The sequence below is a fragment of the Lolium perenne genome, chromosome 5 (assembly GCF_019359855.2).
Source record: "Lolium perenne isolate Kyuss_39 chromosome 5, Kyuss_2.0, whole genome shotgun sequence".
Taxonomy (NCBI): Eukaryota; Viridiplantae; Streptophyta; class Magnoliopsida; order Poales; family Poaceae; genus Lolium; species Lolium perenne.
The window spans coordinates 164,957,506-164,970,191 of record NC_067248.2 but is presented as its reverse complement, the minus strand read 5'-3'; the positions used below and the strand labels follow the sequence as shown (position 1 = coordinate 164,970,191).

Sequence of the window (12,686 nt, the reverse complement as noted above, 5' to 3'; positions counted from 1 at the left end):
AGACGTATACAGTTGTTGATAAAAATTCTGTATCTCTTCATGTATTTCCCCTTCCTCAACACACAAAGAATCATCATCTCTTCTAAGAGAGGAAATCCGATTAGTTCTTTTCCTCCTAGCCGCTTGGGCATGAAAATAAGCTGAATTCTTGTCTCCTGCCTTTAACCATTGAACTCGGGACCGCTGCTTAATCCAGATTTCCTCTTGAGCCAGTACCTTATTTATTTCAGCCATCACATCCCTTTCCTCCTTGGATGGACCTCTACCCATGGAACTCAGCCGTAGCCTGTCCAAATCTTTCCGAAGAGTGGATAACTTATTTTTAAAATTTCCAAAAGTTTTGTCACCCCATTTATCCAGCCCCTTCTGCATATTCTGAAGTGTACTCATCACACCTTTTAAACCTCCACCGACAACATTCTCTGCCCATAATTTTTCAACAGTTTGATCATATTCCGTGTGCGTTTGCCACACATTCTCATATCTGAAGACACGTTTGGTCTTACTACCACTAGATTGGTCCCTTCTTTTCAATCGAATAAGGATGGCACAATGATCTGACTCCACCATGCTTAGATGCTGAGCCTTTGACATTAAAAAGTCTTCATGTAGAGCATCATTGCCAAACCCACGATCTAGTCTTGCCCTCACATTCGATCCAACTGGCTGCCTATTATCCCATGTGAAGGGTAGCCCCGTCCAGCCAAGATCAGACAAATTACAATCTTCCAAGCATTCCCGAAATGCCCTCATCTGAGAATCAGGGCGTTCCGTAATACTAAAGTGCTCACTTGCAAACATTGTTTCATTAAAATCACCTACACACAGCCATGGATAATTCAGTGAATGAGCCAACCGCTTTAACAGCGTCCAACTTAAATGTCTGTTCTCCTTCCTGGGCTCACCATAGAAACCAGTAAAACGCCAGGGTCTCTCATCATCACCCACAGCCTTGACCAACACGTCAATGTGATTTAAATTGAAACTCTTAAGTTCAACCACCACATCTGTCCTCCAAAACAGCCCAATGCCACCGCTGAGCCCATCACTATCAACTGCAAAGCTCCCTCCAAAACCAAGAGAGTTTGCCAACTTTTCTACTCTTTTTCCTCCAATCTTCGTTTCCATCACGAAGAGAAGAGTGGGCACTTCCCGCTTCACAACATTGCGAAGCTCTCTAACTGTCAGATGGTTCCCAAGCCCCCGACAGTTATAACCTAGGCAACTCATTGGTCCAGGCGGGGCTGGTTCTCAGCCGCCGCCGGAATATCAGTATCAATTTGCTGTGTTTCATCCTCCCCAGTGCCTTTAGAACGTTTTGCCGGGACACTCACACCAGACACTTTGCTTGGAGAGTTAACTAAAGCATTTCTTTTCTGTCCCAGTGGATCATCCTCAAACATCACCACATCATTAGGTCCTCTGATCACTGGGAGAACAAAATCATGTGGCTGCTTAGGTGTCTCCCTCCTCTTATAAACTTTGGTATTCACACCACAATCACCTCCCATAGCCCTGAAGTTGAAATTTGAGACTACACTTTTAACATGACTGGAAGAGGGATCATTCTGACGAGTAGGAGGATTCCCATTGCCTTTTGCCACTCCAACACGATGGCCATTGAAGTCCCCCTCACCCTTTTGAGGATACTTTTTACCAAACTCATTATTCTTCACTTGATGCCATTGATTTTCGTGTTTCCAAGGCTCCACATACCGCAAAGAAGCATCATACGGCAAATTTCCTTCCTCATCTCTCTCAGCAGGCGATGGACAGAAATTTTCAGAGTGGCCAATTCGCCCACAAGAGAAACAGAAATACGGAAGACGCTCATATTTAATTGGATACCAGTCTACTGTCTTCCTCTTCTTGGATTCAATAGGAAACCCCCTCATAAGTGGTTCTTCCAGATCAATCCATACTCTAGCGCGTAGACTCTGTCCCCAACCAGAATTGGATCCATTACCCCGCAAATCCAAACTAATAAAATCACCCACCTGGCCTGCAATGGATTTTCCTCTCACATCATTCATCCAGTTGAAAGGCAGATCATCGCACCTGAACCAGATCGGCAATCTTCTGAATTTTATCTCAGATGGTTTCATGCTCACGTCAAAATCATCCAGAACCACCGCGTGTTTTGAGACATTCCACGGTGCTCCCTCCCAGATGCGTTTCCGATCCCTCTCGAAGTCCATGCTTGCAAGGAAAACATTGTCGCCCTTGGCACTAAAGGTTAGACCCCTAGGGTTACCCCACTGTGGACGAAGAGCACTATCGATGGTCTGGATATGAAATTTTTTGTTCGACAGAACCTTGCCCACAACTGCAAATTTCATAGGAGCATCTCCTTCCTCCTTCTCGTCCTCCATCACCAGGACCTTTTTTTCCCTGGCAGTGAGTCCGAGCTTTGCGAATTTCTCCGTGACCCCAAAGGTCGCTTTGTCCCCGCCACTATCAGCCCCAGCCTCCTGCCGCTCCTCCGCCATGGCGAATCCAGCACGAACGAGAGGATCCGAGGCCTGCTGCAGGTCACCCCTTGACGCCATGACTAGATCGCCCAGATCGCCTCACGCGCCGCCAGAGCCCCTAAAACCTAAGAAAACGGTTCGGGTTGCAATGAGATGGTTATCGCACGTGCAATGAGATGGTTATCGCATGTTTTTCAGGAACACTAAACGTGCACGTGCAACGGATGCACATGCACTGTGCGTGCAGAATCGAGAGGCGCTTGAAAAAATGCTGTATGCGTGAATTATGTCTATTTTTCAAAAAACTTCGGGGTGGCCTTTGTACCTCCCGTACACGAGAACACTAGGTTTTGTTGTGTGACAATCTGTTTCAGATTGTAGGAACTCGATGAACCTCAATGGAACTTGACAGCACGGATCTCGAAGCATGAAACCTGATATGCATGGGACGAGATAACTTCTGGCTTACATTACCTAACTGATTTTGCACAACAAAGATGTGTTATCAAACTATGTGCAACTTCTTGGCTTACACGCATGGATTTTATTTTTATTTTTTACACCTAAAAAAATATGACTAATCAATAGTGCACTTACATAATTATTAAGTTGCACGTTTCGTAACGCCATTGTTGTGCACTTTCAGAAATGCGCAACTACCTCATCGATAAACGTGCAAGCAACGCGCTTTGTATTTTCTTCCTTTTCTATTTGGCTATTTGTAGGTTGCGCATTTTCGGCACACCATAGTGACGCTTTTATAGAAATGAGAAACTACCTCATCACAAGTGTGCTTATTTTGTCTAGTTATTTATGGGTTGCTCATTTGGCCACATCATAGCTGCACTTTCTTTTGAAATGATAAACCGCCTCATCAATAAAAGTCTGGCCGGTGTGCTTTTTTTTTGTCTAGTTATATGTAGATTGCTCATTTGGCCACACCATTGTGTTTGGGAGAACTAAAAATTATGTAGATACAATATATCTTTGCACCAAAGCATAGATCAAAACTCTAAAGTAATATTATAAGTAATTAATAAAGTGTTATAATTGTCAACCCATATTTTTTGGCCGCCGCAACTGAGAACATAATAAATTTCTACAAGCGACATTGTTGCTTTATTCATTTTCTTTCACATTGATTTATAGGGATGAAAATATGCTCTTATTTGTCCACATTTACAAAAGATCAACGTAAAGGATGATGAGTTTTTATCTTGAGCCTGGAGTAACGAAATTTCCTATTTGATATAAGCGACCATAAGTTAAGCCGAGATCTTGTTTTTGAAATGGATTGAAATACACTTGATTTTTTTATCATGAAACGAAGTAGCGGTACTGATATATTTACATCATTTTCTTTGCATCCTGGTTTGTATTTTGTCAAACTCCAAGTTAATCATCTGATCCAATAACAAAGAAAATTAACCGGCAATGGTTGTGCACAATGTATTGTGATCTTCTTACCTGTCCAATCCACGATTCCTCTTCAGCGAAACAAGGAAAGGCAAGTTGGGTGACTATTATATTGCTAACGGTGTGTTTTGAGTTTTATCAAAATAACATGCTAGACTTTTTAAAGGTGGTTCAAAATTGCAGATGGTGACATTGAAATCAAGGTCATGAATTCTTCATATATTTTTTTCAAAAGTGAGATCAGGATTGGTGAATTTGTTTCAATAGTGGAGTATTTTTTTATTTCCCAATAGTTATAAATAATACTTCATGAGATACCACTAGAGATGCCCTGGCATTTGCGAGGGCCATTGTGCTAGTTAACTTTAAGATGGTCTTCTTGTAATATGCAAAATGTCCTAGATTCAGCTAATATATTGATGAAATGTAACTCAAATCAGCATAAATAAAAGATATAAGTTGACCTCCACTTTGTCACAAGTTCACAACTCCAAATTATATTATTATACCAGGGATAGATCGTTGAAGCTCTATACGTACACGGTTGGACAAAGTCAGCGTTTTATTTTGGTGAAAAAAATTAACCAAGCAGTAATCTAGAATAAATATTGGCTCTCATTATGGTGTCATCTCTAAACCCCATTGGTACATATATAAATAAGATCAGCCAATCCATCAACGGTCACCAACATTTGTACACGCTCAACTGCTCCACGGTCTCGATGTAGCAGAATGTTTTCGTTGTGGCAGAGTGGTTGTTTTGTCCGGCATCGATGATGATCACTCTCCCCAGGTTCCTCGCGTTGATGTCCACCACACCGTGACGCGCCTTTCTTGTGTTGCCGCTAGGCATGTGTATGAACACGAAATTACTTGCACCAAGCGTCAGGAGGTGCTTCCCGCTATGAGCAAAGTGTGGCCCTGCGAGACAATGGCGCTGGTGGATCCATTGCGAGGACGCCGCCTGGTGCGGTAGTCTACGCACCTGCAAGATGTACCAGCAGCATCCGTCCTGACAAGGTCTTCCGCGGCGTCGTGGGTGAAAGCGATTCCTAGCCTACCGTGCACCTCCGTAAGGCCCCAGCTGCCTTGTCTAGAGAGTATAGCCAGCAACGGCCCAACGGATGCGAAGCTCTCGTGGTCGAGGTCGAATGAAACCACCCTTGCATCCGGGCCCTCCACCTTCAGGTACATGTAGCCGTCGGCGCTCACGATGCCAACGTCGAGGTCGCATCTCGTGCCACGGTAAACCGTAGGGACATCCCGCCAGGATGCCTCCCCGAGAGTGAACACCAATATCCGGTCCAAGTTTTGTGGAACGTGCACGATCTTGTACCGCCCGGTTGCGGGGTGGTACGTGAAGCTGTATGTCCGGTGCCACTTGCGGTTACCACCGGCGTGCGACGGCGGTGGCAGCGGCGGGATAGGCAGCGTCCCTCCGGTGACTGGGTTGGCCAGCGTGATGGCGCCGCCGGGCTCTCGGTCGTCGCACAGGCAGATGAGGCCGTTGCAGGTGCCAACCATAGTCATGCCCTTGAAGCCGTCAGCCATGGCATGAGTCCACAGCTCCCTGGGGCGCCCAGCTGCAGACAGGTCTTCGTAAACGAACGCGGTCTCCGCGATGGCGACGATCGTCTTGGCGCGGCGCGGACGCAGGTCGGTGGCCGTGCACGTGTCGACGGTGTGGCGCCAGTGCCGGCAGACGAGGCGGAGCCGGCGGCGAGTGTTGGGCGGGAGGCGACTCAAGATTTCCGCGAGGACGTCCGGCACCAAGGCCCTGCCGCAGCCTCCCGTGCCCTTGTCCATGATCGATCAGTCTCTCCTAACCCGATGCCGATCCTCTTCTTGGCTCTGATTTTCATGGATCGGAACTCGGAAGTTATATTTTCTCGAACGTTTTGATGACGTGATCGTCTCACCGGGTACTAATCAGAAACGGGGTTGTACACGGTCTGCACATAGGTTTCCTTTCCTTGAGGTTTTGCTTCTTCCTCTGATGAGATCCCAGCGGGTGATAGGTCACCCCAAAAGAAGTTCTGATTCTTCCTAATTTGATGCCACCCCATAGACAGCATGATGACTTTTCTAATGGTCTGTAGTAATCGACGAAGAAAATGGCAACTATTCCAACTCCCAAGAGACAAGAGTCGACACCGGTGCCAGATGTGCTGCGGTATCAAGTCCAACATCCACACTACGACCGTCGACAGATCAGTCCAAGTCCAGTAAAGCGGCCGCATCTTATCACAAGTCGACCAGGCAGGCCATATACGGATGCCTATATATCCCCTGAAACCTCTGAAACTGTGAAGCATATCATCAAGAGAAAAGGGAGATAATCAAAGCAGCAGACAACATGAGGAGGAACACTCTCCTTGCCCTCGTGTCCTGGCTCATGCTGCTCGCGCTCTTCGTCACTACCACGACCGCTTCACTGCGTAAGCCACAAACTCAGTTGCTCCTTTCCTTGCGAAGCTTTCTTGGGAAGCTTGTTTGTTAGATTGACAGTCATGTTCTTCTGCTGTTGGCAAGTCCACATCACCTTCATCTCCATGGTTTAATCTGTTTTCTGAACTTCGCCTTGCACTCTGTCTTTTGTTTCAGCATGCCAGTGCTGCTGGATTGTGGAGCAACCGACGAGGACCTGCGGCCATGCCTGCTGCGGCGACAACTGCTGCCCGCCTGCTCCACCACCACCATACGCGCCCTGAAAAAATGATGATGGTCATGCGTGTTCATCAGTAATACTTAGTATATAATAAGCATAAAGAAAAGAGATGAGTTCTGAGGGAATGATGTTGTCCTGCTCACCAGCTCTTCCTTGAGCATGTAACGATCCCTATTACTTCCATTAATAATACATCTCTTGGCTCCTTCAGAATGACTGTTTCATTTAGGTGCTGCATCAAGACTATTCCAGCATTGACTTGTCCTCTAAACCATTACTTTGCACATAGACATTTCATTAATAAATTAATCTTGACATAAATTACTAGGGTTTTTCATTGTCTAATCTCACAATAATCTAAGACCGTCCTCACCTAAATCTGATCATCTAGAAGTCACAAATACAGGCTATTTCACAAAGGCACCCTTACCGTGCCCCACTCAACACACCAGTTTCAACTTCAGGCAGAGCCCATCATTCTAAGGTACATCAACACCCACAAAGTTAAAATCGACACCCCACAGAAGACCCCACAGCAACCTCCTCCACAAGATGCAACTGCAGAGCTCTTACTATCATCGATGGCGACAAGAAAGCGGCATTCACCAACGGATGGATCAAGGTAGGTGATCATCCCATGCCCATCGAAGTCACAGCTCTTCGGATCCTGTTTCTGCCTCTGGTAATAGCTGTTGAAAGCAAAGGAAACATTTTCCTTCTGCCCAATGCCATAGCACGACCCTCCGTAGTAGAGAGTGGTGCAGTCCGCGGAGTCGCAGGCCAGCTTTAAGTGATTCGATGCCTCTTCGAGGCTCCGAGCGGGGTTTGCGATGCACCATCTGGATGGGAGATACGGAACCTCTTTAGCATTCTTCAGCACTGGATTGCCTAGCCCGAGATTCAATGGGTACTTGGCCTGTCCATCAAATGAGAAGATCCCCCAGTGCCGCTCGAAGTTTCCAGGTAGTACGCTCTTCTCCTCCTCGTCAAGAAGGCCGAAAAGATAGACATCGGCTGGAGGTACACCAGGACGGAGTGGAGTTCCTTTGTTGCTCATAATACGATTGATGAGTCCTTGGTTGAATGCCCTTGCCGCAGTCAAGTTTGCGCTTGGTGCTCCCTGAGTTGGCCAACCCACCTCACCAATTGCAATGGGTAGTTGCCCATAGCCGATTTTACTCAAAGCAGAAATTAGTGTGTCGAAGTTGCCATCGAAAGCATTGTAGTACACGTTTGCGCCATCTACCAGTGGATGAGTTGATCCTTCAAAGAAGGCATAATCTTGTGGAAAGTCAGAGTTCTGGTAAAGACTGAGGAAAGGGTAGATATTGACGACGAACGGAGCTCCGTTGGAACTGAGATAACTGGCAATCTGGGTCATTATCTGAGTCAGTTCAGTCCTGAATGCTCCTTGGGATGGAACAGAACCCTCATAGGCGTCAGCGTTGCATGGGACTACTAGCTTCACGTAGCTAGCAAGATTAGCCTTCACCAATGATTGCTGAATGTTGGTCATCGCTGGAATAATGTATGACTGGAATTGACCCTGGTAGCTTGTCAGAAATGGTTCATTTCCCACAGCAATATATCTGCAATAAATAGAAAGATTTATTGCTCATCCACACAATAAAGAATTCACAAATAGGTAATTGCCAAACAGACATGTCCCTTTATAAGGTTAAAAAGAAAAAATGGAGCCACGCAAGACCACACAGACCTTATCTATTATTATTGCACACGAAAATTTGTTAAGAGGAAATTAAAACCACAGAGAATAGCGCATAAAAGTAACTATAACACCTGGGGCGGATTTGGTAGACATAGGTCCGTGTGGACCCTTTATGAATAGTAAAATCAGAAAATTACTAAATAAAATAAAAAATATACGGTAGAATCAATGCATGTAGATAATGTATGTGGTACATGCATGTCAAGTTTGTAACTAAAATACAATAGTATGTAACTTGTGAAAAAAATGCAAACTTTCGAAGGTAATATGTGCATTGCATTATTTATTACAAAGTTCCATTTTCTCTTTTTTTGTGTGTAGGCCACATACGATCGTGTTATTTCTTAAAAATTTACACGAGTAAGTATCAAGGTAATATGTACATTGCGTGATTTATTTCTAAATTTCCTAAAACTTTCAAATACCATGTTTGAGATTTTTTGAAAATCAGGTCCACCTAGACCCATGTGGCCAAGTTTTCCTGGCTATTTTCGCTATATAGGACCATCATAACTTGACTGCAAACATTTTACTAACCTAAACTAGCAAATCCCCTGAAAATTTTTGGGAGCTCTGCATGTCTGGAAGCACGGGAGAACGTTCTTTTGCTGATATTATTACCAGTATTCGATACTGGGTTATTCAGACTAGTCACAATGCATAGTATCATATAGAAATATCATGCGTATGATACTACTACATGTTACTAACTCCACAATGCATGATATCATATACTAGTATCATAGTCTCCATATATTAATTGTTTGTATAATCTCAATGCAAATATATGGACAAGATTTACTTGACATTAATTTTTCTAATAGTATATGCTATGATACTAGTACACTCTCTCTCATACTTAATTGCACTGCCACATCAGCATTTTGCATGCATGGAATGCATGATACCTATGATACTCCCATTGTGGGTAGTCTCATAGCATTACTATACCTTCCCTATTTATTGCGGGTTGGTTATTTGTCAGTACGGGTTTAGCTTATGACGTGTTTGGAAGTCCTCGGCCAAACGAGTATTTCACGGAAAGACAAGGAATTCCGTTAATAACCCTGTGATGAGTGAATAATGAATAGTGTCCCAGGACAGAAATTGGACAATCCAAATTTGTTTAAGGCACTCGGCATTGAATTTATGATGACCTTTTCACACTATTGCCATGGTAGCAGCAGATAGAGATTATTAACAGAAAACTGAGTACAGTTCTTTCGGGATTCAAGAGTCTATAACTGAAATTACATATGACACTGTGGGATTGCGCTCCTTTAGTTAATTTTTTAAAGTATGATATAAAAAAGATCTAGTCTTAAACAGGATAATGAGGATTAGCAACCTTTTAATTAAACTACTAAATCTAAAACTCATATCAAACACGATGACTTCAAGAATATCAGTAAATATAATCCAAGCAATCCCCATTGTTGACGAACAACTCGACAATGTTGTAGTTGCCGAGCATCGAGTTATCTACATACTCCCCGTCGTGTGTACAAATCACACATCTTATCACATTGTGAACTTTTGGAAGATATGGATTCTGTTATACCAACTAAGAGTTTTTGTATCATGGCTATTATCAAATACAATAAACTCATGGAAGGTGATTCAGTGGATGTAAAGCGTAAGGGTCCTTGTTTGTGTTCCAATGCCTTAGTAAGCACTTAAAGTCTAAATGTACATTACAATCAATCAATAATAATAAATTGAAATTACCCATTTCTTTTACTACTAATGGGCAGTACTACATTTTCAAGAGAAGCATCTATAAATTATACTGTAGAAGACAACTTTTAGTAAACAAGAATCACTAGGCATCTAATTGCAAGATGAAGCAACATTTGCTTAGAGCAGCACATCTGCAATGCAATTGAAGTTATCAGCTCGATCATGAGCAAATGCAAACAAATGGAATCATGGCGGCACCAGATTCCCCTTTCCACTAACGATAAAGAGATCCCGTTTCCAACAGAGATAACCTTAAATAATGAACGCACACTGCCTGCATTGGCCAGTCAATCAACAAGAATCCCCAACCAGCAAGAATCAGCACCAGTCTTGCTAGCTAAAAATGCTTCGCAGCAGCAAGAGATCTCGAGGGAAACAACTCACCGGATGTCGACGCCACCGCGGCCGACGTACTGCGACACGTTCTGCGAGACCCACGCGTCGGCGGCGGCCGGCGACCCCGCGACGCTGGCGAGCTCTCCGTTGGTGAGTCCGACCATGACCTGGATGCCGCTGCGCGCCAGCGCGCGGAGCACGCCGGCGTCGGCGTCGAAGAGCTTGACCTTCCCGATCCGGTTCTCCCGCAGGAGGTCCACCACCACCTGCGGCGGCGCGCGGTGCGACGACAGCGTGCCCCAGTTCACCCCCACGGCCGCCTCGGTCACGGCGGCGCATGACAGCGCCAAGACGACGGCCAGGAGCGCCGCGCGGGCGGCCATCGGCGGGCCTGGATAAATCTGCGCGGCGTTTATCTGTCTGCGAGTGGCTTCTTGGATGGAAGAGAGGAGATTTGGGAGCTGGTGGTTGGGAGCAGGACGAAGATGGTGAGCGTGCTGATGCTCTCTGCCGAGCTAGCTAGATAGTGTGGGGTAGAAGCTTGGAGAGTGGAAAAGGAGGATTACTCACAGGGAAAGAGTGGAGAAGGGCAAATCGGTAAATACTAGGGTGTGAGAAACGAGGATCAAATAATACTGCAGCCGTGGCAGGACTCAGGAGTGGCCTGCAACGGATAGAAAGACATTGAGCCGTTGGATTGAAGGATCGAGGAACAGAGTGAAGAAAGAATCCGATTTGTCTCTTCATTTGAGGATCAGTGATCCTTAGTTTTTCTTTTTTTGAGATGGCTGTGATCCTTAGTTATTAGCGCGATAAAAGTAAATTCAATGAAGTTTCCTATGTCTAATGGCCCAACCTATATAAGAAAAAGGAACGAACCCAACTAAGGGTCAACTATTTAGAGATGTCCATTTAGAGCACCTTCAATGCCGAGCGCTTGTTTGAATGCTTCGGGTGGTGAAAAGTCTTACAAAAATTGTTAAGTCCAAGCTCCAGCGATGATACAAGAGCTTCGACGGAAATTAAAATATTACAGACGAAAAAGGTATGATGGTAAAATCAGCAGGGCCGGTCCTGAGAATTTTGGGGCCCGGGGCGAAATCAAAACACGGGACCCTATAAATACTAAAACTTATATTGTACATACGGAAAGTGCATGCGAAAACAATATTGATATGCTCCTTCATTTCCATGAAATCTATTTTATTTCTATCTAAATTTAAATGTACAAAGTTAAGATAAGTTTCATGAGACAGCGGAAGTACAATAATTTGTACACATTATTTTGAAGAGTTGTTCTAACATTACTAGGTACAAAGCCTTGGCGATAATAATATATACATATTGACGGAAGGATAAACATGTAAACTCTAACGATGGCCTGAAATTTTTCCTTGGGAAACCATGAGACAAATCAACCAACGTGTTTGACTGAAAAGAAAAATGTGCTATTCCCCTTTTTTGACATGGATACATTTCCTTTCTTTCAATCTTTTTGAGGGTGTTCTTTCAAGTGAAGAGTCTACATTCCTGGATCAATCTATTTGCCCTGGTCTATCCCCAGAATCTATCCCACCGGCCCACCCTAGTAATCATTTTACAGTTAACTAAAATTTAACGAAATCGTTAAAAAAAGGCCAACCTTCGCGAAGGGAGACAACTCGCTCCGCACGCGACAAGTGGCGTGCTGTGGTGCCAGAAAATCTCTGGAAAGTGGTCTCCCTGCTCGCCACGTGTCGCAAGGGGAAGCAACGTGGGGATGGGGGAGGAGAGAGAAGACTGGGTTGTGTCAGTTTTTCCCTTTTTCTTCTACATTCGTTTTTTTAAAATGAAATATCTTGAGAACCGTAAGTCCAAATTGCGAACCGTTTTCACTTTTGAGATCCTCGCGTCGAGATCTTCAAAACTAGATCCCATGTTGATAGGTTTGGAGATACTTTTTTTTCGTACTTCCAATAATATTATGATTGTACTTGTGGTGTGTCTGCTTGTCTTTCGTGTTTCAACTAATAAGTACTTGTTTTTAGTGTATTTGGTGCAATTTTTTCCCTTTACTCGCTAAATGTACTCGCCGTGTGCGGGATCACACTACTTACGCGCTGATGCACTTCGTGTGCGCCATACATACGTACATGTACTTGCTTGTGTTCATGATCATACTCGTGTGCACGCTTGTACACCTTTCGTCTGCGTATTGTATCTTGTACTACTTTGTGTGTTCAATTGTACTCGTGTATTGTGCGTGATCAGTACTCGTGTGCTTGCGATCAGCTCGTCTGCGTGATCAGACTTGTACTCATCTGTGTGTTCAATCAGACTTTCGTGT

At 44.4% G+C, this 12,686-nt stretch overlaps 3 protein-coding genes across 3 annotated transcripts; 1 reads left to right on the top strand and 2 right to left on the bottom strand.

Annotated features, from left to right (window-relative positions):
* Positions 1 to 4,772: 4,772 nt before the first annotated feature.
* On the bottom strand, positions 4,773 to 5,693 carry LOC127303718 (F-box protein At3g07870-like). Its single transcript, XM_051334423.1, has one exon. The coding sequence runs from the start codon at positions 5,691 to 5,693 to the stop codon at positions 4,773 to 4,775; it is 921 nt and encodes a 306-aa protein (XP_051190383.1).
* Positions 5,694 to 6,166: 473 nt separating this feature from the next.
* LOC127300491 (uncharacterized) lies at positions 6,167 to 6,768 on the top strand. Its single transcript, XM_051330612.2, has 2 exons — positions 6,167 to 6,325; positions 6,492 to 6,768. Exons 1-2 carry the CDS (start codon positions 6,244 to 6,246, stop codon positions 6,596 to 6,598), a joined length of 189 nt encoding a protein of 62 aa, XP_051186572.1. The 5' UTR covers positions 6,167 to 6,243; the 3' UTR covers positions 6,599 to 6,768.
* A 61-nt stretch (positions 6,769 to 6,829) lies between these two features.
* LOC127300490 (glucan endo-1,3-beta-glucosidase 5) lies at positions 6,830 to 10,902 on the bottom strand. Its single transcript, XM_051330611.2, has 2 exons — positions 10,409 to 10,902; positions 6,830 to 8,144 (listed from the first exon to the last, which is right to left on the bottom strand). The coding sequence occupies exons 1-2, from the start codon at positions 10,741 to 10,743 to the stop codon at positions 7,016 to 7,018; spliced, it is 1,464 nt and encodes a 487-aa protein (XP_051186571.1). The 5' UTR covers positions 10,744 to 10,902; the 3' UTR covers positions 6,830 to 7,015.
* Positions 10,903 to 12,686: the final 1,784 nt, after the last annotated feature.

Coding starts and splice junctions, on each gene's coding strand:
- LOC127303718 (XM_051334423.1), bottom strand. CDS start 5,693: ATGGACAAGGGCACGGGAGGCTGCGGCAGGGCCTTGGTGCCGGACGTC.
- LOC127300491 (XM_051330612.2), top strand. CDS start 6,244: ATGAGGAGGAACACTCTCCTTGCCCTCGTGTCCTGGCTCATGCTGCTC. Junction 6,326..6,491: donor TACCACGACCGCTTCACTGC/GTAAGCCACAAA, acceptor CTTTTGTTTCAG/CATGCCAGTGCTGCTGGATT.
- LOC127300490 (XM_051330611.2), bottom strand. CDS start 10,743: ATGGCCGCCCGCGCGGCGCTCCTGGCCGTCGTCTTGGCGCTGTCATGC. Junction 8,145..10,408: donor CGCGGTGGCGTCGACATCCG/GTGAGTTGTTTC, acceptor TATTTATTGCAG/ATATATTGCTGTGGGAAATG.